General features: G+C 42.1%; 2 protein-coding genes across 11 annotated transcripts; one reads left to right on the top strand and one right to left on the bottom strand.

Moving 5' to 3' along the window:
- The first annotated feature begins 2,269 nt into the window (after positions 1-2,269).
- LOC135496769 (cytidine deaminase-like) lies at positions 2,270-5,495 on the top strand. Of its 4 annotated transcripts, XM_064786261.1 has the most exons (6): positions 2,283-2,354; positions 3,255-3,434; positions 3,946-4,065; positions 4,406-4,517; positions 4,796-4,853; positions 5,150-5,495. In XM_064786261.1, the coding sequence occupies exons 2-6, from the start codon at positions 3,416-3,418 to the stop codon at positions 5,276-5,278; spliced, it is 438 nt and encodes a 145-aa protein (XP_064642331.1). In that variant the 5' UTR covers positions 2,283-2,354; positions 3,255-3,415; the 3' UTR covers positions 5,279-5,495. The 4 variants fall into 4 exon arrangements, with proteins under 4 accessions (XP_064642332.1, XP_064642330.1, XP_064642331.1 ...); XM_064786262.1 differs by lacking the exon at positions 3,255-3,434 and having other exon boundaries at positions 2,270-2,354; positions 3,946-4,112; XM_064786260.1 differs by lacking the exon at positions 3,255-3,434 and having other exon boundaries at positions 2,273-2,354.
- Positions 5,496-5,909: 414 nt separating this feature from the next.
- Positions 5,910-25,057, bottom strand: LOC135496675 (trichohyalin-like). 7 transcript variants are annotated; one of them, XM_064786129.1, is made up of 14 exons: positions 24,882-25,057; positions 20,863-20,934; positions 13,374-13,436; positions 13,027-13,165; positions 12,323-12,397; positions 11,865-11,958; positions 11,429-11,588; positions 10,993-11,047; positions 10,638-10,664; positions 9,748-9,901; positions 9,312-9,467; positions 8,595-8,956; positions 8,191-8,378; positions 5,910-7,859 (listed from the first exon to the last, which is right to left on the bottom strand). In XM_064786129.1, exons 1-14 carry the CDS (start codon positions 24,970-24,972, stop codon positions 7,642-7,644), a joined length of 1,854 nt encoding a protein of 617 aa, XP_064642199.1. In that variant the 5' UTR covers positions 24,973-25,057; the 3' UTR covers positions 5,910-7,641. The 7 variants fall into 7 exon arrangements, with proteins under 7 accessions (XP_064642199.1, XP_064642198.1, XP_064642203.1 ...); XM_064786128.1 differs by lacking the exon at positions 10,638-10,664 and having other exon boundaries at positions 10,963-11,047; XM_064786133.1 differs by lacking the exon at positions 10,638-10,664 and having other exon boundaries at positions 9,402-9,467; positions 10,963-11,047.

Here is a 25,057-nt window from a genome sequence, read left to right as displayed (position 1 = left end):
TTGAAAGAGATGGAAGTCATCAGTTGAAAGATATGGAAGTCATCAGTTGAAAGATATGGAAGTCATCAGTTGAAAGATATGGAAGTCATCAGTTGAAAGAGATGGAAGTCATCAGTTGAAAGATATGGAAGTCATCAGTTGAAAGATATGGAAGTCATCAGTTGAAAGATATGGAAGTCATCAGTTGAAAGAGATGGAAGTCATCAGTTGAAAGATATGGAAGTCATCAGTTGAAAGATATGGAAGTCATAGTTGAAAGAGATGGAAGTCATCAGTTGAAAGAGATGGAAGTCATCAGTTGAAAGAAATGGAAAACATCAGTTGAAAGAGATGGAAGTCATCAGTTGAAAGAGATGGAAGTCATCGGTTGAAAGATATGGAAGTGATCAGTTGAAAGAGATGGAAGTGATCAGTTGAAAGAGATGGAAGTCATAGTTGAAAGAGATGGAAGTGATCAGTTGAAAGAGATGGAAGTCATAGTTGAAAGAGATGGAAGTGATCAGTTGAAAGAGATGGAACTCATCAGTTGAAAGAGATGGAAGTCATCAGTTGAAAGATATGGAAGTGATCAGTTGAAAGAGATGGAAGTGATCAGTTGAAAGAGATGGAAGTGATCAGTTGAAAGAGATGGAAGTGATCAGTTGAAAGAGATGGAAGTCATCAGTTGAAAGATATGGAAGTGATCAGTTGAAAGAGATGGAAGTCATCAGTTGAAAGAGATGGAAGTCATAGTTGAAAGAGATGGAAGTGATCAGTTGAAAGAGATGGAAGTGATCAGTTGAAAGAGATGGAAGTGATAAGATGGAAGTGAAAGGACTGCACCTCTTCACATGTTTAAGAACAATCGCTGACAACGCCAAAGTTTTGCTGCGCCAAAGTGACTGACAGTATTGTCCTGGTGCACCTCATTAATGCCATTTCAATCAGTAACACCAGTCCAGTCCACTCAATTGTGTTGCTGCAGGGTGTGAGCACTGGCAGTGGCACACATGCCTCACCCATTCACATTCCAATGTGTACCAGTCCATACACGCCAACAAAAATCAGCAGTAAGACACGATTTCGACAGCAACTACATTTCTTGAATCATTGTTCAGATGAAAGGTGCTGTGGAGGGTAGGGTTAACTGCAAAGAAAAATAATGTAGGACAATAAAACGTTTGTGCAAACAATAACCACAAAACTCCAGACACGCCATGTAGTAGTGAAAATAAATGAAAACAAAAGAGTGCTATATATAATAGTGGTAGAATCAACAAAAATAACAGACGATTTTGAAGAAGTTTGTTTTGGCGCTGACCAGTCATGTATTTCACCTTGAACTTAACAGGATCGCAGCGTCTCTAGCCATTGTGCAAAGTAGGCTTAGGCCTCGGTCAAAACCAGTGATTGCGACGGCACCTGGCCGGTCATGAACTCGGTCAGGCCTCAGGGGCACCAGGCAGACGGACTCTCGCGGCCAAACAGTGCAATATTCTCGGTGAAATATTCACGCTACTACACACCACTCATGACACTTACATCCCCCCTCGTTGTTCTCTGGTTTTTCTTTGCCACATTTGGGTGATAATCATAGTCATTACCATTACTTTTATGACTCTTTTTTGCAAATATATCGACGATAAACTCACCCAACATGCCGAAATCGAACAACGTTTTCTGTAGTTGGTGTCGCGCGGGAATTGATTGATTCCGCGACAGCCGATTGCGACGCAAATGAGCTCGCATTGTCCGAGTCGCGGAGAAGGTCAAGCCCTTGTGTGTGATCAAATCTATAGATTCTATTATGCACTTTAATGTCTGAGCCGTGGAGCTATTGACGGTCATAGCCTCAAGAGAACCATACGGTGTTATCATCCGCCAGAATACAATAGGCTCGGACACATTTTCCGGGGCGACATTTTCTACTTCTTCAAAGGACAACTTTTCAAGGGGGAACTTTTTGACTTCTGCACAGCACATGAACAATAATACAGTATTTTTTAAACAAACAAGACCGGCTCTTGTTCACGCCTTCAAGCATGAATTGCTTGGGTTGACTAGATCCAGACGTCACATCACGATCCGAGATTTTGGGATCTAACAAACGACCCCTTTTGACCAAGATGTCCTAAGCCAGCCTTGGTCACGGAATAATACGGGAAATGAGCTGATAAAAAACAGACTGTATTTGTGCTAGTTGTGGGGAAGGGGTAGTATGTTTTGGCCAAGATGGCAAAAAAGTACATGTATAGTACGTTTTGGTCTCACAGTGACACTGACACGCCTGTTAGTGTGACAGTGCTCCGTGATGAGGCACTAGTAGTAATTGGCGTTCTGACAAAGAATGACGGCCAATATGGATGAACGAAAGGGTGAGTAGGATATATCTCTGGTTTCTTTGTGTAATTATATTGTTAATGAATGGGAGAGGTGATATGTGAGGTTTGTCAGCCAATTGGATCCAGGGATACGCCACTAAAAGTGTCTTCATCTGGGATGACTGCTGCTGGCATCTGTTATTTCATGTGCTGCCGTAGACCTGGCGCTTATCCTTCACGAGATGGCTTTCAGATTGATGTTAACACGATGTGTGGGTGTGAAGGGGGGGGGGGGGGCATAAAACAAGGAATGTAGTGGTAGATTTTGCACTCGGGTTCCTGCCTAAAACGGTGGGAAAGATATTTTCCAGTTCAAGGAAGGACTGGGGGGAGGTAATATTGACCTAATGGCATGGTTTTCCTGGAGGGGGCCCCAAAGAATGCATCCGCAAGTTGGCACAAAGTGTCGGTATATGCAGTTCTTGTTCTCATGATAAATGCATAACAGAAATTCCTTCTAAACAGAAACTCTTTATTATCATTGTGTTGGTCCGGCATTATCTCTTGCTACTTGTCCTTGGTCATTAGAGCATGATCGTATCACGTTCTATCATAGATAGTCCGTACATTCTGTCAATTCGATGAGGCTCTTTTCATTGAAATCACATTATTTCGAAATCTCCCTGCTTGTAGTCTCTCTTAGCAAATCCTATGTTAACACGATTGTGCTCGAATTCCATGTATACATATGAAAAATTAGCATTACCGTAAGCCTGCAGTTGGATGGCCTTACTTTGAACTGTTGAATGAGCTGAATCGTGAAATGTCAATTAAGCGTTTATGATCAAGTCACTTGAGGTCAAACTATATACATGTATCACAACACTTTAACTGCAAGCCAGCGTTGGGTATTTCAAGAAATGACATTCTTCTTCCTCTCAATAATACATGTAGGTTGTACTGTTCACACCGAAACAGCGAGCTGGAAGGCTATGTCCAAGCATTCATGCCATTGCCATAGTGTGACATTTTATCGGAATTAAGCTGCTTAAAGGGTGACCTCGCTTACTGAGTGCATTACCATCATCCCCTGCGACGTGACGACGACATAATAGATGGACATGGGCCTACCCGGTACATATTTTTTTGTGCAGTGATTTTGTTAGTCCTAAATTATGCTGACTCAACAGCCAGCATGGACTGCATTGACATTAAGAACTTGGTAATATATATAATGGAATGTTATCATATTATAGTTCCTTTTTCCAATGCATTGAACTGACAGTGATTACTTCACCAATTTTAAAAGGAACTTTATTAGCAAGGCCCTTAATTCTTCTCTATACCAATACTTCGTCCCCAAAAAGGACGAAGTGCCCAAAAGGGACGAAATGTGAGGTGCCTACTTCGTCCCCAAAAGGGACGAAGTGCGAGATGCCTATTGATTGGTTGACGAAACAATGGCCCAATTGGTTGGCTAGCCTTGTGAGGTCAAACTATTTTTACACCGAGGGGTTTTCCTGTTTTTCATCATGGCTGCGTTTGGGCTGTCAGAATTCCGGGCTTTTTTCGAGGTGGCACATGGGCTCGATGTACAGCGTAGGGGATCGAGGCTATATAATGGGCTACTTCTTCTCCTTTTCAGAATACAACATTGATGATCTCATTAATCGCTCTCACGAGATGAAAAATTTCTCGCACTCTCCCTACAGCAACTTCCGAGTGGGGGCAGCACTAGTCACAGAGGATGGAAGTATATTTTCGGGTATGGATAGTTGTCAATACTACCTAACGTTAGGCCTACTTGTCAAGGCTCGTATTTTGCAAGTATATTTTGCCCACTTGCCCTGTTCATTTGTCCCTTCAGTAAAGATCTATAATATAAAGGTTTCTAATAATAATAAATGTAACGTTGTGAACCACACTAGTCTAAAAAAAATGCATTCGCAGGAACTTGAATCATAGTAGCTTTCAACATGGAGGTATTATTAAGATAATACCTCCATGCTTTCAATAACTACAATAGACCTTGGACTTGGAGTAATTATCTTGGGGTAATTATCTTGACAATTACTCCAAGAATAGACTTTGTAACATTTTTTCAGGATGTAACGTTGAGAACGCTGTGTTGGGGTTGTCGATCTGTGCTGAAAAGACTGCCATCTGTAAAGCTGTATCTGAAGGACATAAGAAGTTCGAGGTCATGGTCGTCGCAAGGTGAGAGTGAAGTGAAACACCCGAGATAACCTCGCATGTAATCAACAGAAACGAATAGTTTTGCTCTCGTTCAGTGTCGCTGGGAAAGGAAATGGTGTTTACAGTGCTTTATTAACAAAGCCAAAAGTCGCAGTAAAAGAGGAATCTTCACCCCAAACTTCATTTATCCACAACAAAGAGCCCCAAAAACACATTGTTACCATGATTGCTTCAACTTGGGCATGTTCAAGAGCTAGTGGTTCATTGATGAAATCTGCAGACATGCTTCTTCGTTCCAGTGATATGCAAGACCAGTTCATTGCGCCTTGTGGTCCGTGTCGACAGTTCATGGCGGAGGTAAGCTGAAGGCCGTACCAACCAACGTCTTTTCACTGCCTGATCACAGCAAAGCCAACATAACAGTCACTTTAAACATGTTCCAGATAAAGATGTTCATCCCAGTCAGGACCAGTAAAGTGAATGTCCCCCCCACCCGATCCGGATGTTCCGTCACTGCCCTGAACGAAACGTCTCTTCTGTTTTTGCGAGTGAGTTTCGATGCAGACATGAACACGATCAAGATAAGACTATGTATCACAAGTTTCAGTCTCCCAATTGTGTTTCCTGACCTTGCTTATTTTATCCTTTTCCAGTTTGGGATGGAGACAGAAGTGTACATGACGAAACCGGACAAGACTTACAACAAAATGACTGTTTCTGAGCTTTTACCTGCTGGGTTTGAACCCTCACATCTGCAGAAGAAAAGGGTTAATGACAATTAGATATACACAGATAGACAGAAAATTAGGGTCAAAGATAATTTGAATAAGAAAATGTGACCATGTGTAAATGTATGCACGTCTCAAATGTATTGGAGGTTCATGTGTTACCCTGCATAGTAACAGTTTCCTTTGGTATTTGCCTTGGTGGTCCTGGCAACTCGTCTCTCCCACCGGTCTGTATTAATATTGTCAGTAATAAATGTTTTATTTGGCCACATCTAGCGAGTTTTTTCCTGATCTTTTGTCTTTTAACTTGGTCTGTTGGCTGTAAGCCTGGGCAAACAAGTCAAGTCGGCAATATGAGAACGGCCTCTTTCATTCTCAATAACTCCGCTTCAGTCAGCCTACCATCAACATCAAGGTAAGACTATAAAGCTGAGGTTGTCCGCAAGTGGAATACCACTCATCCAGGAAGACAAGAGACCTGATTTGCCTTGAGTGACGACAGAATCATTGGAGGGTATGATGTCATCACGAGCCTCAACCCTTGTATTCAGACAGAATCATTGGAGGGTATGATGTCATCACGAGCCTCAACCCTTGTATTCAGACAGAATCATTGGAGGGTATGATGTCATCACGAGCCTTAACCCTTGTATTCAGATAAAAGGAAACAACTAGAAGGCAAATCTTCCAAATTTGTATATAATATTTGATGAGGGAAATAGCTCCCCATAGTATTATTTACATGTATAGAAATAGAATATACACATATACATCCGACTTTCACGTAGTGGTCTCCAAATGACAAGACATTCCACAGTGAAATCTCAATAACTTGATATGGTAGAATAGATAAAAAGGAAATAAATACAATCATCTTTCATTATTGAACATGATGAGCAATTCAAGATATTACACACACTCATATACACATATGCTTCAAGCAAAATGTTGGCCTAATCATGCACAGCAGAGGTAGTACTCAGCAGACAACTAAAGTGGCCTTCAAGAGTAATATTGCTAGTACGAACCGTGCCTGAGCAATGTGCCTGTCTGCACCTTCAAGCACCGGTGTGACACATCATTCAAGATATCCCTCCTCGTCTACTTCTAGGAGCTGACACAGAGGTGACGAACTAATAACTTTGCTTCTAAAACTCTTGAAAATGAATATGCAGCAGCCAGTAGCAAGGTTAGAGAAAGTAGGACAAGTGTTGGTGAACTTTGAAGACAAAGTCAGTTCTATCGATACTGATTTTTAAGAAAATCGTTGGCAGAAATGAAAATCTATTCTGCTTGAATCATGTAAATAATTGTCATATTTACAGAATTATTTACATGAATAGTTTATTAACACCCATTCATTTTTTTCCTGGTCTTGCCTCATAATCTAAACAGGTGAACACTTGAATAACGAGCATCAGTTCAGATGACAGACATTTGGTCGCGTGCGTCATTAGGTTCACCATGATAGCTGTAAACAACATCATAGAGAGCCTTATCGAACATAGCTACAGAACGTGCCGAGGAGGTTCAAAAGTGTTCATCAGATAGTTCACCTCTCTTGATAACATTTCCAATTTCCAAAACACCCAGAAAGCACAGATTTTCTGAGATGACATTTTTCAACTGATTTCTCATTCTATATTGGAATCAATGAATAACTCAATTAAGATACAGTTCTTTAATTAAGATACAGATCATTCAATTTCTGCATCTGATCATTTAGACAACGTGTTGACTTTGCTGGGATAACACTTATGATATCAAGTGGCACCACAAGATATGTTACATGAAGGCTGATATGTCAACGCTAAGCTACAGAGATTTTGACCAATGATCATTGTCTTGAATATCAGTTCAATCTGTGGCATATTATGGCCTCAACATCAGCCCTAGTCTATAAGAGAACAAGAGTTAATATACACGGAATATTTATTAAATATACTGAACTCTATTGCACTTTCAAATATCTTAGCAGAAATTTAAGCAACGTTTTGTAAACCTGATGAAGTCACGTCCAAAGGACGTCAATTTTACGCTCCCACCAACAATATAATCTAAGCATATGTGTTGCATGTTGCGTGTATACTCAACTACATGTACAACTGACTTCATCTCTGCAACATACAGCTTCACAATTCAACAGTCTACATCAATATCAACAGTACTGGATTAACTATTCAACTGCAGCAGATTATTTAACTGGTCCAACTTTTAAGAAAGATCTCATCGATAACAGTCAAATATGGAATGGACTTGAATAATTGCTTAATGGTAAACTAGAAGTGAAGTTGGCCAAATGTCACTGCACTGCAAGTCCTTAGCATTTAGGCCACATAAAACAGTAAGACAACTGAGTGCTCAATACACTCAACCACAGAGGTGGGCCAGCAAACCAAAGATCGCAAAGAAATGCCTTATTGCTGTTTACAACTTGACCTCGACCTATCCCCAGGACCAACTGCACCATTCTTTGACTTGCGTCCTTTCTGTAATCTTCGTTGACCTTGCACTGGCATAGGTGGCGCTTCATCATCATACTCATCATCGCTGTAATCGAAGTCTGGCAGAGCTGAACCAGACGCATTACCGGTATGGTGCGTTATGACGGCGGGCGTCGGGCCGTTCTTTTCTTCTGAAAGTGGAAATGGCCTAATATTGTGAATAGTAGTAATCTCTACGATGGAGATGCCTGGAGGGACATGTTTGGACTTACCAGGTGGAGGAGGCATTGAATGGCCTCTATTCAACCCCGTCCTGAACTCGGGTTCCATGCCTGGGGGGACATGTTTGGACTTACCAGGTGGAGGAGGCATTGAATGGCCTCTATTTAACCCTGTCCTGAACTCGGGTTCAATGCCTGGGGGACATGTTTGGACTTGCCAGGTGGAGGAGGCATTGAATGGCCTCTATTTAACCCTGTCCTGAACTCTGGTTCCATACTCGGGGGACCTGTTTGGACTTACCAGGTGGAGGAGGCATTGAATGGCCTCTATTCAACCCCGTCCTGAACTCCGGTTCCATGCCTGGGGGGACATGTTTACTTCTCCTGTTATAAGTAGGGTCTATGGCAGCAGCGATGTTGAATGTTGTGGTGAACCCACCAGGGCTGGGCACAGTATCATCTTCTGCGGAGGCGGCTTGCGTATTCCGACTGTAATATGGAACAGGGAGAATATGGACTCAGTTATGTTCTGTAGGAATGGTTGGGATTGCCAGCGTGTGTCACTTGTACTGTTCTTGGCCGGATATGCGGGGAACTTCTCAGTGGCATTCCTTGGCTTATATGATGATCAATACTATTGCCAACACGAGCATGTGATTATTATTTGCCAATCAAAACATGGAGCCATTACCATGACGACCGTACCTGGTAAACGGTGGCAGCGCATCATCACTCCCACCACTAGAGGGCGTCCGTGGTTGACTTGGATATGACGGTGGCGCCTGATCAAGTGGAGGCTGCCAATGAGAATCAAGATTCCGTATGCGTATTTCCTGATCACGTTCCTTGATATGTTGTGCAAGGGGTGATGCATCATCCTCCGATCCTGCCCTCTGGTGGCCAACTTGGGCATTCTGTAATGGTCGCTCAGTGTACAAGCGAGCGGGAATAGGCGGCTGTTGGTCTGCCTGGTCATCACTAGAGCTGTGATTGGAATTGTTGCTATGATGGGTTGCCGTGGTTTCTGACACGCTTAGCGACCGGTCTGGAGGGCGGGGCGGGTGGTCCTGTAAAGCAAGCATTGAAAATGAACTTTGTTGATCGACCACTTTCCTTTTTATTGAGGGTGATTGTAATGTTAGAAGAGTGACCTATGCTCAACGGCCAACCAGCCATTGAGGACAACCTCACATCAGTCACAACTTCCTCCTCAGAGTCTGACTCAATGATGACACTGCAGCAAGGGCTCAGTATGGGTGATAAAGTATGTGGGATAGTGAAGCTGTGTGAGACAGATCTCAGCTGCACATCCCCTTGTAACTATTGGTAGGGAGTGAATGGAGCTAAGTTAGTAGGGCAGTGGGGGTAGAAAAAGGTGTTAGTACTCAAGCCGAACAACAGATGTTTGACAACTCCACTTACCCGTTCATATAAATTTCTTTCATGCACTGACATTTGTTTCAATTTATTTTTGAGTTTTCTAAGTTTTAATTTTTCTTGTTCTTGGATTACCCGTGCGAGTTCTGCATCCTTCTGTTCGAGTAGTTTCAGTTTGTCGACATTTGGCTTGCCACCACGCTGAAGAAACAGACAAGGAGCATGTGAAGAGAAACATTGAAATCAAGACTGCTGCTGCTAAAGTGCTGAGACAATAGATGGACCAAGCCACCACTGTCTCAGTTCTAGAAGGCCAGTACACGTCCGCAAGCCACACTGAGTCCACCAGAATTCCTAGTTCATCTCAGTGTTAAAGCCTGTGGTTCTGGTCAGAATATTCCCAAATATAGGGTGATATCAATCGCCTTATAAGCATGGTCTGACAAGGAGTAGCATAATGATGATGACGAATACTACTTACTTTATGTTCCTGTTCCTGCAGTAACCGTGCCAGCTCCATGTCCTGGTTTTCCTGCAACTCCTTCGCCTGACTTTCATCCATCTCATCCGACGGTGGAATAAAGAAATCAGAGAAGTCACCCACATCTTCTAGACGACCATCAGAATCGCGCACCCTAGAATCAGGAGAGGTTGGGTTAGTGGAGATGTCTTTTCTAACTGCTGGAACAGTGTATTTACAAGACATGTGCCTGAACTTCTTCTTTATGAGTCGCAGGGCAGGACACTCTCACCAATCATAGGTCAAAAACTCAGCAGAAGGAAATGCACACCAATAGAACCAGTGTCATAAAAGGACACGGCATTATGGGCAGGAAGTAGTTTAGCTATTACTTTGATAATGGACAAAGCTCGGCAATCATAACTTACTCATTAAGAAAAATGTTGTATTCTTGAATTTTTCACAACAGGAAAAAACTATCATGGGTTAATGAGCAAAGCAGAAAAGTAAACTGAGCAAACATCTAAGAGATATTTAACCAAATAAAGAGAGAACATGCAGGGGCAGGTTTAGAAGCTGAAGATGAGATGATAGGCACACAAGTATCAGAAAGTAGCAGGAAACAATCATGGTTAGAGCAAAGAACCTCTAGAAGTGCCATCATGATGATGCGGTTATATTTCATATCAACATCTTGTGGAGAAACTGCCACCAGTATATTGCCAAGTTGATTAGCTGGTGGATAAATACTGAACATGGCAACACTTAGAACAGCAACTGTGGCCAGTCAAAACCATGTGACCATAGGACAAAGTGACACAATGTAACATTAGGCCATAATAGTGCAGAGCTGGTTAGATTTTATACAATAAAATACATGACAGATTGAAACTCAAGCATATTAATCTTACATTTCAGAGGCTGTTTCTGACGAGAGACTGAAAGAGGAAAAATAATTTAGAAGTTGGCAACTTAAACAAGCATGAATCTATATTCTACAGCGGAGAGGCAAATGAAAGCAATGGACCAAGGACGACTCTGGCAAGGTGTTCAGTCAATTCTAACTCGTTTGTCAATGACTTTAAACAAATACTCACTGCATCTAAAGATCTCCAAATACATGTGATGCCAGAGTAGTCCTCACTGAAAGAGCGTAGGCAGAGGAACAGCGAGGGTCAGAGAAGAAAGAAAGGGAGAAAATATCAGGTCAAACCAGGAAGCATCTAAGACGCCTACCTGACCAAACCATTTTTGCGCCGTAAATACCTTGGTCCTGAGCCACGGCTATCATGTGACACATCTCCATAGCGACCATCTATTTCTGAAATGAAAATCTTTCAAATATTTATCGCAGCCTTTCTGCCAACAGGACTAATCTAGTGTTGTTTTGGATTCATGTGCACGCACGACAGTTTTAAGCAGAGCTTCTTCAGATGAACAATACCTTTTAACCTGAAGGGCTTCAGGGGCAATATACATCAAGAGCTCAACATTCTCCAAGTGGGAACTTCTACTTTGAAAGTAGCTATTAGTTGTCTCAATGACCTCGAGATGGCATCATCAAAGCACATACACATTGACCTATGACTGGGCAATCCTTCATCCACGGTCAAACCATACAAATCCGGGATGTGCCCAATTCAAATATTTCAAAGCAGAAGGCCAGAGGAATGAAATCAGTCGAATACAGCCTAGCACTGACCTTCATCATACTCTGGTGATGGTTGTTGCACATCTTGCGATTGTTGTGCGATTGACTTTTCTATCCTGCGCCGTTCCCGTGCCAACTCGCGCTCCTGTTTCTTCTCCTTGTAACGCTCGTATCGCCGCTCTTCTTTCTCTTGTAATAACCGCGCTATTCGCTGGAAACAACAATCGACATCTCAGTCAAACTTAGTATTCAATGAAAGTGTCAAATTCTTAGTTCTGTCCAATCGGGCATTAGCGCTCAGGTCAGTCTTCGCCCCTCCAGTTGACTTCAGCCATGTGCGAGGGGGGGGGTGATCAGTCAGTGAACTTGAGGGAGAAATCAAGGCTATTTTATGATTGATGAAACCAAACTTCACTCAGACAGACCAATTCTCCCATTCCCATTGACCCCTTGCTTCTAGGACCTGGACCTTGACCTTTGACCTTACCTCATCTTCTGTTTCCTGTTCCTTCTGTCGTTCCGACTCTTCAATCATGATGTGCTCCATCACCTGATGGGCGATTCTCTCATCATCCATGGCCCTGAAAATAGATCCAGGAAATAGCTAGAGTTGTAAATAACCTACATGAATATTGAGTTATACATAATAAAAAAGTGAAGGACAAATATTTAACCTTAAATCTTTCAAACTGAAACAGTTGTTATTATTATAACTACGTAGGAAAATATATAAATATGTAAAAAAGTTGTATCTGTCGAGAAGCGTCTGCACACGCAGGGCTGCCAAGACATGCATGTTTCCAGTGAGAAACAAGATATAATTATGGAGAAAATGTTTTGAACCACTTTTGATTTTTTCCATATCGCAGCAGCCCTGCCTACACAGGTTAAGGTCTATGTATAGAGGCAAAGCAGAGATGATGCAAGAAGCTCCAATGGACATACTGTAGCCTATTCCGGGCTTCCTCATCTTGAAGTTTCTGTTGTTCCTCATGAGCCATGCGGGCATCATCGTCTGCTCTGGAAGTAACAAATGTCACACAGATGCAGCAATGGATACAACACACACAAATGTTGAGTAGGATGCGCACTAATAAGTTGTGACAGTTACGCTGTGACTTGAGCGATGTTAGGACACCATCTCAACAGCTGCGTCATTGCAAGTAACAAATACCGCTCTGACAAAAGTTAATCAAACAATCATTTGCGCGAGATAAAAACAACACACACACAAATGACAACTGGTTAGACTTAGACACCAAGGTGGTTAGACTTAGACACCAAGGTGGTTAGACTTAGACACCAAGGTGGTTAGACACAGACACCAAGGTGGTTAGACTTAGACACCAAGGTGGTTAGACACAGACACCAAGGTGGTTAGACTTAGACACCAAGGTGGTTAGACACAGACCAAACTCCAGCACCAAACAAATTATTGATTATCATTCACTGCAGCACAGGACAAATTATTGATTATCATTCACTGCAGCACAGGACAAATTATTGATTATCATTCACTGCAGCACAGGACAAAGAAATAATTAGTAACTACAAAATGTCAAATTTGTCAGCAGCTCTCGAACTACTATGACTTGTCAGCGTTCCAACCACTCCTGCCAAAATCGACACATCACTTGACGATTTCTTACACTCTGCGTTTCTGCTCGATCTCCCTCATCTTCTCCTCCTGTTGACGTAACTCCTCCTCGTGCTGGACGATCTTGGCATTGATGATGTCCTCCCGCGTCGTCTTGCGATTCCAACGATTGTTGCCATAGTGTTTGTCTTCTGCAAGTGGAGATGAGATACAACTCTACATTGGAGGTAAATGTACTACAACCCCAGCATTGAATTTGGACATTATCCACGCTATTCCTTGGCCAATCTGTATGAAATGTTCAGTTTATCCTTTGTGATGTCTGCCTTACTCATGTGCCAGAACATGACTGTGTAATACCCTGCCCAAATGACGACACGCCCGGAGTATCTTACTTACTTTCCTCTTCCTGTAGTCTATACGCGAGGCCTGCATCTTCATGGACCATCCAATCACGACACACTGGAAAGACACCAACAGTAAAGCATTGAAGCATGAGATAGCAAAACACTGAGCAAAACATCATAAAATTGGAAAGTCACTGGTGCTGGCATTTTCATGTCAAGTCTTGTCTGCAATCGCAACTTTTTCAAACAAGCTCTATGAAATAAGAATGTCATCAAAAATCACAAAATACAGGTCTCGGCAGGCATTCAGGTTGTGAAAATATACAGGCTCTCCCTGAAACGGGATGAAAACTGAGATGTCACAGATCTTAGAACTGCAACAGAGGTTGATTAGCTTGCAGTCTTCAACACTACTCCAGCTTATGAAGCAATCTAAACAAAAACAAAGACCTATTGTCTGCATTCCAATCAAGACAATGCCATCTGTGTCGATGGGCCTTCCAGCTTTCGGGACATCCACTTGTATGGGCATATGTGTGATCTTTTCCTTTCCTCCAAAACATCGAGACAAAACAAACAGACATATGTGAAAGAAAGTGTACATAATATTATCAAAACATAACTAGAGGAGAAATGACATGAACTGTCTGCATAATCATCTGGCAGTGAATGCATGGGAATACTGAGCTACCAGGCAAATAAGTACATGCAAGCAAATCACTTATGACATTTCTTGAGTCTCAAAGACATCCAATCACATCAAATAGACAATATGAAAACAGAAAGACATGCATTCCTGTTGTTTATATACTCACTGATAGGTTGGAGATAAAATCTTGGTGACCGAGGTCGATCCGCTGCTGAAGCCATGTCCACTAATAAACACCAATCTGGAGCAGACAGCACTAAGAGAGCCTCCCTTCAAGATACACAATGACACAGCGGAGACAATGACACAATGGCGTTGTTATATTATCCCGTAATCTCAAGGGGCAGCCTGAGTCTCCCCCCAATAGCTCCCGGCCTAATGATATTTACCAAGATGAATCCGTAGAGAGGTTAATTACCATTCAAAACACGTCCAGGGGCCACTTACATGTCTCTGAGCGAGTCCACAATTTATACTGAACATCACGAGATGAGCGCAAGTGCAAAGGAAGGCTGTGTGCATACAGCAAGAGTTGGCAGTCGTTCAATCCTCTTTGGATCCAAATGTTTCAGATTTATTATTTTGGACCAAAAGAATCAATTGTCCCTTCACCGACGTCGTCTATTTCACTGATGCAGGCATCTTATGAGCAGTGTTTAGCTTACGTAACGAACAACTCTTCCTTCTAGTCCGTGTGGAGAAAATTCATTATGAAGATGATCCTCGGCCCAGGCTCCACGATTTATATCCCAGCAAGCTGCTGAAGTGTCCATTGATATTTACACCAGATATCAACGTCAATATCCTAAACTGTCTATCCCAGCACCAATACCATCTTATCCGCTGTAACCTGTAAGAATTTATATCAGAGGACGTTACTTTTCCTTCCCATAATGCTTTATTTCCACCAATGAACCGTGATGAAAAAGAAGCTGATTGGATGATTTGATATGCGAGACAGAGAAGTGATTCGAATGCAGACTCTCCGCGGCAGCTCACACAGTGGAAACGCTACACTCGGTACCAAAATATTTTGCAGCCAGAAACAGCTGTAAGGTGATGGTGATTCGGGATTGACTTGATGAGGTTAATGCGGGAATGTGAAAGGTGATTCTGGCAGTTGGATATCAGATAGGCACACTGGTATACTTTGTGACTCGACAGAATTGAGAGTGAGAAGGCCAGAGAGAGCAGACCTGAAGACCACGCTGTTGAGATTGGTCGATGAACCCTCCTGGCACGCCACCTTTGTGTCTGAAAGCAACTGACTCTTCTCTTGATAGACACACAACAGAGTCATGCATCAGGAAGGTTTTCAAATGAAAGCTTCGACTCAGAGATGAATGATCTACTCTGTACTGCTGATTTGTGAAGAAGTTGGCTGACAATCACGCCATGTTGGAAAACACCATAGAAGAGGAGAGGAATAAACTCATTGGTAAACATCTGTGGTTGGAATCTCCATGATGAGATGATAAGCAACCAGAAAACGATAACTCTCATGCCTCATAAGTTGCGCTCAAGATGCCAGGTAGAAACTGGGAACCCACCACAGGTAGTGAGCGGCTGTGAGCGGGTGAGAGATAGCAAATCGTGCCACGGATTTAGAAACCAGCAGCAAATTAACAACACACCTTTGTGTAAACCACCAGGATATCCAACAACCCTGACAATGACTGAATGTGAACAGCACTGATGTTTCACCAATTAAACCAGATATTGAATCGAAATGATTATCCCTCAATCATTCTCCCAAAGGCCAAAGGTGAAGTGCACTAACCAGAAATTGTCCAACCACATAACAACATCATTCATATAACTCAGGTGATATTGAACAAGACCATACAAAGCAAATCAGTGTGAATAGCAATGGGTTGAAATGAACCAGACAGTAACACTTGGGCAAACAAATCTGGGTATAATTGAGGACCAACCCGCATAACATTTTGGATTAAGCTGCATAAATCTGCATTTTATTCATACATACAGGCGAATGTGCCCAACATGAATTTGACAATAACCTGAATGCCAGTAAAACTGGGGTAAATGATCCTGAACACATCACAAACCATGTCCAAAATCCACCAAGCAAATCTACCCTGAATGAATAGTAGAGGTCTCTAATAATTCATCCTGACCCTTTCACATTAAAACTCAAAAAGGCACCGGAGCCACCCAGAACAAATCCAAACTTCAGTAGCAACTTTAGCAGCAGTCACGTCTCGTTGCTGAGGAATTTCTGTCTAAATGGAGCAAAAACAAAGTTGAGGAGATACATCATGGAACACATTAAAGAATTTCCTTAGAGTATCCAATATTCCTTCCATGCAATCAGCCAACAAACTATGCAGACGTCAACACCAAATCTCTAAAGAAATTTTGGGAAAAGTGATGACCACACATGTCCTGTTTCATCTTGTGACTACCTCTGATCTGATTCCCATACAGTGTGAGCTATTTCCATCCATCCAGCAATATTGAATAGCACCCGTAACTATTACCAAATCCAACAGAGATGGAGCAAAGGAATCCAACACAATACGAAGCAAGCATACCAATGTTAAACGAACTGAACAGCACTCGTTCATCGATATTTTGGTCTGAACCATGGGACTCGAGAGTGGCTAATGAATGGAGCACTGGCCATATTCCCTTGTGCTGACTATTTGGTATGTTACAGCTTTGTCCTCAAGTTACACACAGAGATCAGGTGTCAAACACACATCGTCAATGGCATTAGTTGATTAACCAGAGGTGTTCTGCACATTTTTGAGGGTGCCGCGTGTAACCAGGTCTCTTAGTTCCAATCAATGCTGGTGAAACCTTTGGCAAGTCACTTTGCTTGTTTTGAAAGAGAGAAAAGGTGGCTCAACAACGCAAACATTATTTACTGACTATCAAGATTGATGCCAAATAAATAGGTTATCTTCATGCACCTCATTACCCCAAAGTGTATCCAATTCTAGATCAAAACAACTTGATAGAGTATTAAGCAATGTAAACTAAAGTGACCAAAGTCCTGGTCAAGGAAGTCTGCTCGACTTGTGCTGACATGATAAGCCGAAAAGTCTTTCCGTTTACAGGAAGTATTAACTAGGCCTATCAACCAGCTGAACAAGACTCGGACAAGCTTTGGTCAATTGGCCAACATGTGTGAGCCCTTTACAATGGGTATTGACCAGGCCAATGAGTACAGTATAATTGCCTTTCATTTGACTGAAAGCTTCGGACCTCCATCCAGACAAGGTCTCTTACAATGAACAAAGAAAAGATCTGAGAATTTGCACAAGGCATGTTTCAAAGTGAGTTCTGAACCATGATAAGCCCAGCAATGGTAGAATGCCAGAGTCCAAATAGGCAAACTTATGGTAAGGTGCAAAATAGCCCTTGCAATGCATGCCCTCAACTTGAATGATCCCAAGCCAACGTCATTCTGAAGCCACAGGCCACCTGGTTCGATACAGATGAGTGAACCACGAAACACCACAGCCTCGCATGTATTCTGTATAGTCCATGCACCACCAATATTCGTGTATCCAAGGAATTGGCCATAAATGGAAAGAACAGACAAAATTTCAAAAAAACAATGATTCCGACTTCATGCAATAGTTTCAAGGTACACACAGTCATGACAGTCATATCCAACTGAGATTATGGAGAATCACCACGTTCGTCACGGACTGCTACACACTAATCATATCCAAGTTGATACAAAGATGGCATCACCCAAAGCTTCTGGTGTCAGGTATAAAGCTAACATGTACCACTTGACTAACAGTTCCCAAATGAACACCTGACAATGCCTCACAGACAGAGGATGGCATCGGTAACTCCCTGGACATGGACTGCTGCTCCCAAAAGCACATCAAAGAAGAATAAAATGATGACTTGCCACAACTACAAGACAGACAGAAGGTGACAGCAGCTCATCCTTTCACATGGACCATTAAACCAAAATAGAAACACCTCCATGAAGAAAAATAGACACAAAAAAATTTCCAGGAAAAATTGAAATTCCTTAAGCAAGTGTAAGCCAACTGCCTGGCCTATTGTGCACCTAAATACCTGTGAATGCTCACACAAAGGGCCACATCCTACCACAACAAAGGCTGTGACAATGTGTGGGCAGTGAATCAATAGCTGGTCACACCAGCATTGTTTTCACATCCATCTCACAAATGATCCATGTCAGTATTTGACATGTTCCCAACACAGTGTGTGGATAGACAGACTATGACTGTGAGATGTTCTGCTCCTTCTGCTTCTGCACAACACAATCGAATCAGCTATGTTTAGTTTGGTAATCTGGCTTCAGGCCACATATAACCTCACCCCTGTTTGGCTGGGTATCCAGAGGCTGTTCGCTTGTGACCTTTATCCTTGTTCATATTCAAGGTTGTGCCAGGGAACATGCCATCCAGACAATGGAAACAACAAGTTGACAAGGGCACAGCTTATGGATACGCAACCGCTGCAGAAAGGAATAAGCCACATGACCCTATTCCACTGTGTCTGACGCCAACAATGCGTACAAAATACAATGGGTTAAAGCATTCTCAGCATCCTAGTACTTTCTCCTGATATTTTGGCCTGCTACAGCCGACAAGATGCACTATCTCGTTCCCCCAGTTCACTACACAGCCTTCCGATCAATAATGTGGGAAGTGTGGATGAAGAACGCGACAGCCAACACTCTGCCGAATTCTCCATGTGCCCAATCCTGCAGCCATAATGAGATGCTGTGCTGGATGTGAAAGCTTTCAGCTGTTTTTATCGGGAACCAATCAGACGCAAAGAGCTCCAGCGAAACCTCTGTAAGCACGACATCGTCGCTATAAGCAGAGGGACACTTCATTTGGTCCCAAATTGTTTTCTGATCCAATCAAACCTCTGTAATGAGGACATCACTCTATTAGGGACAGCATCAGCAGGCATTTGTTTGGAGACAGTTCATTTGGTCCCAAATTGCAGGTTTTGGCTTGCATAAAGAAGCACTACCCAGCGGTTTACATGCAGCTGTAACGAATAAGAAACCCAGTGTTTACATGCAGCTGTAACGAATAAGAAACCCAGCGGTTTACATGCAGCTGTAACGAATAAGAAACCCAGTGTTTACATGCAGCTGTAACGAATAAGAAACCCAGCGGTTATACATGCAGCTGTAACGAATAAGAAACCCAGTGTTTACATGCAGCTGTAACAAATAAGAAACCCAGTGTTTACATGCAGCTGTAACGAATAAGAAACCCAGTGTTTACATGCAGCTGTAACGAATAAGAAACCCAGTGTTTACATGTAGCTGTAACGAATAAGAAACCCAGTGTTTACATGTAGCTGTAAAGCACACGCTATGCTTTGGTTTGTGAAAAATAACATCTGTTGATATCGACAACCAATGACACTGGATCAATTCTCTGACATCTTAGTACATGATAGGGAACATGTCAAGATTATCCTATTAGCAGAAACTGCTCAATCCCCACTGATTGTTTTAACATTTCCCCTCTGAATACACATCTTGTCAAATGATAATCCAATAACTATTCTATGGTTGAACCAACACAGATATTTCATGCTTGATTGACAGTGAACATGATCATGATAGAGAGTGACCATGTAACTCTTTGTTTCCAAAGGTCAGTGGTTCAAATACACAGAGCACTCTGCAACCAGACAGGAGCTGCCACCTAGATAGGTCTTACCAAACTAAACTGATTTCTTTATGAATCTGTTACAAATCTTACTAAAGAAAATATTTACTGAAAAACAATCATAGAATTCACACACCACAGTAAAAATTGCAGGCTGACTATCAGTCTGAGTCAATCACTGGAAAAGAAAAAGACAACCCGTTTTATTTATACATATTATATATTACATGTATATATATTTGTTTTCTTCACATCTACAGTTAATTGCCTAGCGGCGGGCACACTAACCAAGGTATAGCAGTCTTGCCCAAACAACAATACACAAGATCTGTTGACAACCAGGTCTCTCAACTACATGTACATCATTTGGGACACACCGGCTGCTTCAGGAGGGTCAAAAACAAACAAAATTCTCCCCCAATTTGGGCAGTGGTTCTCTCTGGCTATGAATGATATGGGGGCAGGTCTTGATCATGGGTCGGTGGCTTCAAGATCTTGGATTACACCATGACACTTGCTGGAGGCAAACTGAGGGTTATTGAGTAGGAATATGAAAGCAAGCTGTTATTTGCAAGGGTTAAATGTTATTGAGGGGTCCCAGTTGATACTGGGTACTGCTACACACGCAGTGGTAGCAGTACCCAGTACAGGAACTCAGTACAGGTACACATACTTGTACTTGTAGTAGATGACTGCTACAGACACAGTGGTAGCAGTACCGAGTACAGGAACTCAGTACAGGTACACATACTTGTACTTGTAGTAGATGACTGCTACACACACAGTGGTAGCAGTACCCAGTACAGGAACTCAGTACAGGTACACATACTTGTACTTGTAGTAGATGACTGCTACACACACAGTGGTAGCAGTACCGAGTACAGGAACTCAGTACAGGTACGCATACTTGTACTTGTAGTAGATGACTGCTACACACACAGTGGTAGCAGTACCGAGTACAGGAACTCAGTACAGGTACACATACTTGTACTTGTAGTAGATGACTGCTACACACACAGTGGTAGCAGTACCCAGTACAGGAACTCAGTACAGGTACACATACTTGTACTTGTAGTAGATGACTGCTACACACAGTGGTAGCAGTACCCAGTACAGGAACTCAGTACAGGTACACATACTTGTACTTGTCGTAGATGACTTTCCACTGGGTGTAAAGAATGGAAGACGCACAGCAACAGAAGCTAAATACCGGTGCGACGGCCATTTCAAACTGTACCAACCTCCATCAACATGGTATCCCGGTGGCTGTCGTGGTCGTTGAGGCACCGGTGGCGTCCCCGGTATCCCGCCCCCTGAATGAGAAGAGGTGGTCGAAAATTTCAACATATTGATAAAAATGATGGATGGAGGTTCAATCCTGATGTAGTTGCTCCCAAAGGCTTTAACCTAACAACTTGCTGGACAAGCTTTGCTTTCGAAATCGAATGTCAAGGTAGTCTTTTCTATCAATGTTAGGACAACCAATACTTTGGCAGAATTTTCCTTGGTCACCACTTAGGCAGCACCACACGCAGTCACTGTCTTAAAATGTCTTGAAAGAATAAGGTGCAAAAAGCAAATGTCAATTAAAATCCATTGAATTCTTTCTTTCCTTCTGAACGTCTGCAAACACATCAGACTCAACGGCGTGAAGTGCCATCGAGAAGAATTCCATCACAAACGGCGAACATGCACTCCTTCAGTGGACAAAAAAGATCCAACTGGAGCGTCTCGTGCATGTACGACATGAGTATGAAGTTGGCGGTTTTCGTACCGCCTTACCCTGCCCTAGAGTGTCCTGTTATCTTTGTATGGAACCATATTTATAGTATGTATTCAGAGTTGGTATGTCACTTCACAATGGTAATTATGGTATGAAAATGGACATTGTGCGAATGTTTCACCTATCTGGGTCAGGGGTCCTTGCTGACATGATGTGAATGTATGCGTTGGAGGTTCTTAGCATTCGAAATCATTCACCAATTTTGAACCATGCATTTCATATGTCATTTTTCAAGCAGTCCGTGGTGACGGTTGACATACATTCATTTGAACAATGCTGTAGCAGCAATCAGCAGAGGAAAAGGGTTAAAAAACTTCCATCAGTTGTGACAATCACATCCCCCAACAAAAAAGAGAATGACGACATCCATGTTGGGCCTCCACAAACCAAACACAGCCACAAAGGCAACAGGACACAAATTATCCATCTGATGACAGTCCTCAAACAAAACAAGCTATTCCAACCAATCATCATCAGCAAATTGGTAATTAGTAATTGGTAACCTTTGAGTAGTTGGATAGTCGTAATTACGTCCCAGGGTTGATACAGTGTTGCCCAGGACAGGTCTCGGGAACATGACCCGCGGTAATTACCACCTGAGTAATTACTATTGTTTAAACATGCTCCCATTGTACTTATTAGTATCATGAATCTTGATGAGATGATGAAGCTTGATTAAGTTTGATTGGGAGAGGAGTTGGCATGTTTTATCTCAGTTGTGTCTGTTGATATTTCCAGGCATGATGAAATTCTTCCATTGAATTCTATTGCAGCTAAGTTGTATGTGGCCATTCAGTATGGTCAGCATGCCACTGGATGTCTTCATGAAACTCCATGCACATGTCCAGACAGCACCTGGAGCTTGGAGCTATTTGCACCATTCTATACTACAATCTACATATACCGCAATGTAAGCATGGTACAGACTGAACATGACATGCCATGATTCGGTCTATTGATCTTCCCTTGTCTATGAATTCTCCAGGAACCACTCAAGTAAGATCAATCAACACTGCCCCACAACTCAAAATATTTCTTTATGATTTCCACCTGATTAATCACCAGAAGGTAAACAAAGTATTGGCCAGTTGTTCTTCATTTGGGTCCTTGTACTCCAGGTGTACTTACTTCTAGTATGAGTCAGAATTGGCAAAATATTGATAGTAGGTGAGGAAAACCTGGGAAGTCAATTGAACATAAAATGTTCCTACCCATCTCATCCATTCAAAACAATGAGTGATTTTCATCACAGTAGATCAAATCAGTAGCTCACAAAGTGGTCTGTACTGTTTTGGACTCCCTCTGTGAGCATGCATGAGCCTTGGTCATCCTCTAGATACAAGTGGCCAACTGTATTCTCTGGTTTAGACCACTATTTCTAACATTTTACCAACAAATAAGTTATGGAGGTTTGAAAAAGAATTAAGATTGTCAGACAGAATTCAGACTGAACCATTTTTCCTAGAGGAATGGTGTCTATTCAGGTAATTAATCTGCCCCAAATGACTGATGAATATATAAAGTTTATCTAGATAATTAGGTCTTTTGCAGGAAGTGGCAACTTTAGCAGTAATTATAATAAGGTAGTCATACACGTGAAGTAGGTCCCAAAGAGTGCGAGTGGGCGTGAAACAACAGAAGGTCACTTGAGATCCTGGGAGTTTGATGTTATAACCAACATTATCAGCCATTTATTCATTGCATCGGGCCAGGGGTTATTGGCAATTCTCTTATAGACACTACTCACTAGATCACGTTCTGTTTTGGTCCAGACATTCATCATGCAAATTGAAATGTCAGAATTAATATACCGTCACACTAATAACATAAGTGCCTAACTCACTTTTTGGCCAAATTGAGATTATTTACAGAATTGGCTCCCCATAGTAAGCCACACAATCTGGACTATATGCCTCAGTCAAACAACCAATCAACTCTCACATTACATAGAACAAGCACTTCGCCTAACTCAACCATTTGACATAGGCATTTTCATATTTTTTTCTGTGACAGAAGCATTTTCTACAGGCCATCTGCCTATGTCATATCATATTTGTGGGAAAATGCCTAAGTCATTGATGTCAAATTATTGTTAGTTTAATTTATGAACTGAGTTGGCCACCTGAGGCTGATGGCCTTTGGTGAGAATTACATAGGCCATGCCCATCCTTGCAGTTGATTTTCTTACAAGATGGACAACATTCTCCCATACACTCACCTTGAGTGACATACTGGTACGGTACCTTGTAGTTGGAGGAACGAGACCAAACAAATGACTCTGAAAGGCATCTCAGGACAACCTCTCTATTGCGGACACCCATGGGACTGGGCCCAGGTGTCCACAATAGAGAGGTGTCCGCAATAGAGAGGTTATGCCAAATCGTCCGATAGGTGGATTTGAAGTTCCCACCTTGCAGGTCTTTGTTTTCTCTGTGTCGACATCTAGCGTAGAAACTTTAAACCTGTTGGCTGATTGGTATTTGCTTGTGATGTTGCGTTGAATGACGTGAGCTACTTTGGAACTCAGAGAGTGAATAATCTCTCTAGCAAAAGGTGCCCCTATTGCAAAATCTCCTCGACATGTCATAATGTGTGAAAAAAACACCATAATTTTTGTCAATCAGCCTCCTTTGATTGATTAATAATGAGAGGTGTCCACCGTACAGAGGTTTTTGTTATTGGAAATGACTTAGAAAAAATCGGGACTGGCCTGACGTGTCCATATGTAGAGGTGTCCACCTGGCAGAGGTGTCTGCTAAGGGAGGTTCTACTGTACTTGTACGTGCAGATGGTAAGGGTACTGACAACACACAGTGAAGCAACACACTTTAGAAAATCCATAATTGTCCATAATTTGCCTTCGTTGTGCATACAATATTTACCACACAGTCACAACATTTAAGCCAATTATCTCCATAAAACCACTCGCCCAACCTCAAGGGTGTTTTAATGCCATATATTTTGTTGGGTAGGCCTAATTGGGATATTAAGAGCTCATTTGTCAATTTGATATTGAATTCTGCAAGCCTAATCTTGATCAAATACTAGACCTATCGTACCAACCATGTAGTTCACAATCGCATTGCATTCCTCATGAAACCATTACAAGTAGAGACAACGCAACAGTTATGTCTAATATTTGAAATGGCAAGTCACTATCCAAGACCAAGCTTTTGTTCTGATTTAATCATTTATGCCTGCAGGCCAGGTTGGTTCATGACAGACTGCTCAATTCATTATTATGATCTCATGGACAATGCCTTGTGAATGATGTGAATACAATCATCACCATGAAACACAGCCAGCAGATACATTACATCGATTCACTTGTGAAGATAATGGAATTATACCAGCATAAGCCCATCTTGAGGCAGTGCTGTGCAGGTGTTATAGTAAAGTACTGTATATCATCATTATAGTCTTAGTGTAAATGTGTACGTTCGCTACAGACGGAAACGTTTTGAGCCGAAATCTCACCTCGATTCACCTTTCCAGGATCTGTCTGCGGTTCCTGATCTTCTCTCGGCCTATTCCCATACGAAATATGGGTATATCCAGAAGCCATCATGAGAATCACATCACCATGAGGCTCATTTTGGGGAATTTTGCGAGGACAAAAACTGTAAACATTGATAAAATGAAACTTTCATGGC

The sequence above is a fragment of the Lineus longissimus genome, chromosome 12 (assembly GCF_910592395.1).
Source record: "Lineus longissimus chromosome 12, tnLinLong1.2, whole genome shotgun sequence".
NCBI classification, from domain to species: domain Eukaryota; kingdom Metazoa; phylum Nemertea; class Pilidiophora; order Heteronemertea; family Lineidae; genus Lineus; species Lineus longissimus.
The sequence above is the reverse complement of the archived record's forward strand: the minus strand, read 5'-3'. Positions and strand labels throughout refer to the sequence as shown.

Excerpts from the sequence above, each read along its gene's own strand:
- LOC135496675 (XM_064786128.1), bottom strand. The coding sequence starts at position 24,972 with ATGATGGCTTCTGGATATACCCATATTTCGTATGGGAATAGGCCGAGA. Across the intron at positions 13,166-13,373 it reads TAGACTACAGGAAGAGGAAA|AAGACAAACACTATGGCAAC; the intron begins GTAAGTAAGATA and ends CTCCACTTGCAG. Across the intron at positions 11,048-11,428 it reads ATCACCAGAGTATGATGAAG|AAATAGATGGTCGCTATGGA; the intron begins GTCAGTGCTAGG and ends TTTTCATTTCAG.
- LOC135496769 (XM_064786260.1), top strand. The coding sequence starts at position 2,327 with ATGACGGCCAATATGGATGAACGAAAGG. Across the intron at positions 4,066-4,405 it reads GGATGGAAGTATATTTTCGG|GATGTAACGTTGAGAACGCT; the intron begins GTATGGATAGTT and ends ACATTTTTTCAG. Across the intron at positions 4,518-4,795 it reads GAGGTCATGGTCGTCGCAAG|TGATATGCAAGACCAGTTCA; the intron begins GTGAGAGTGAAG and ends TCTTCGTTCCAG.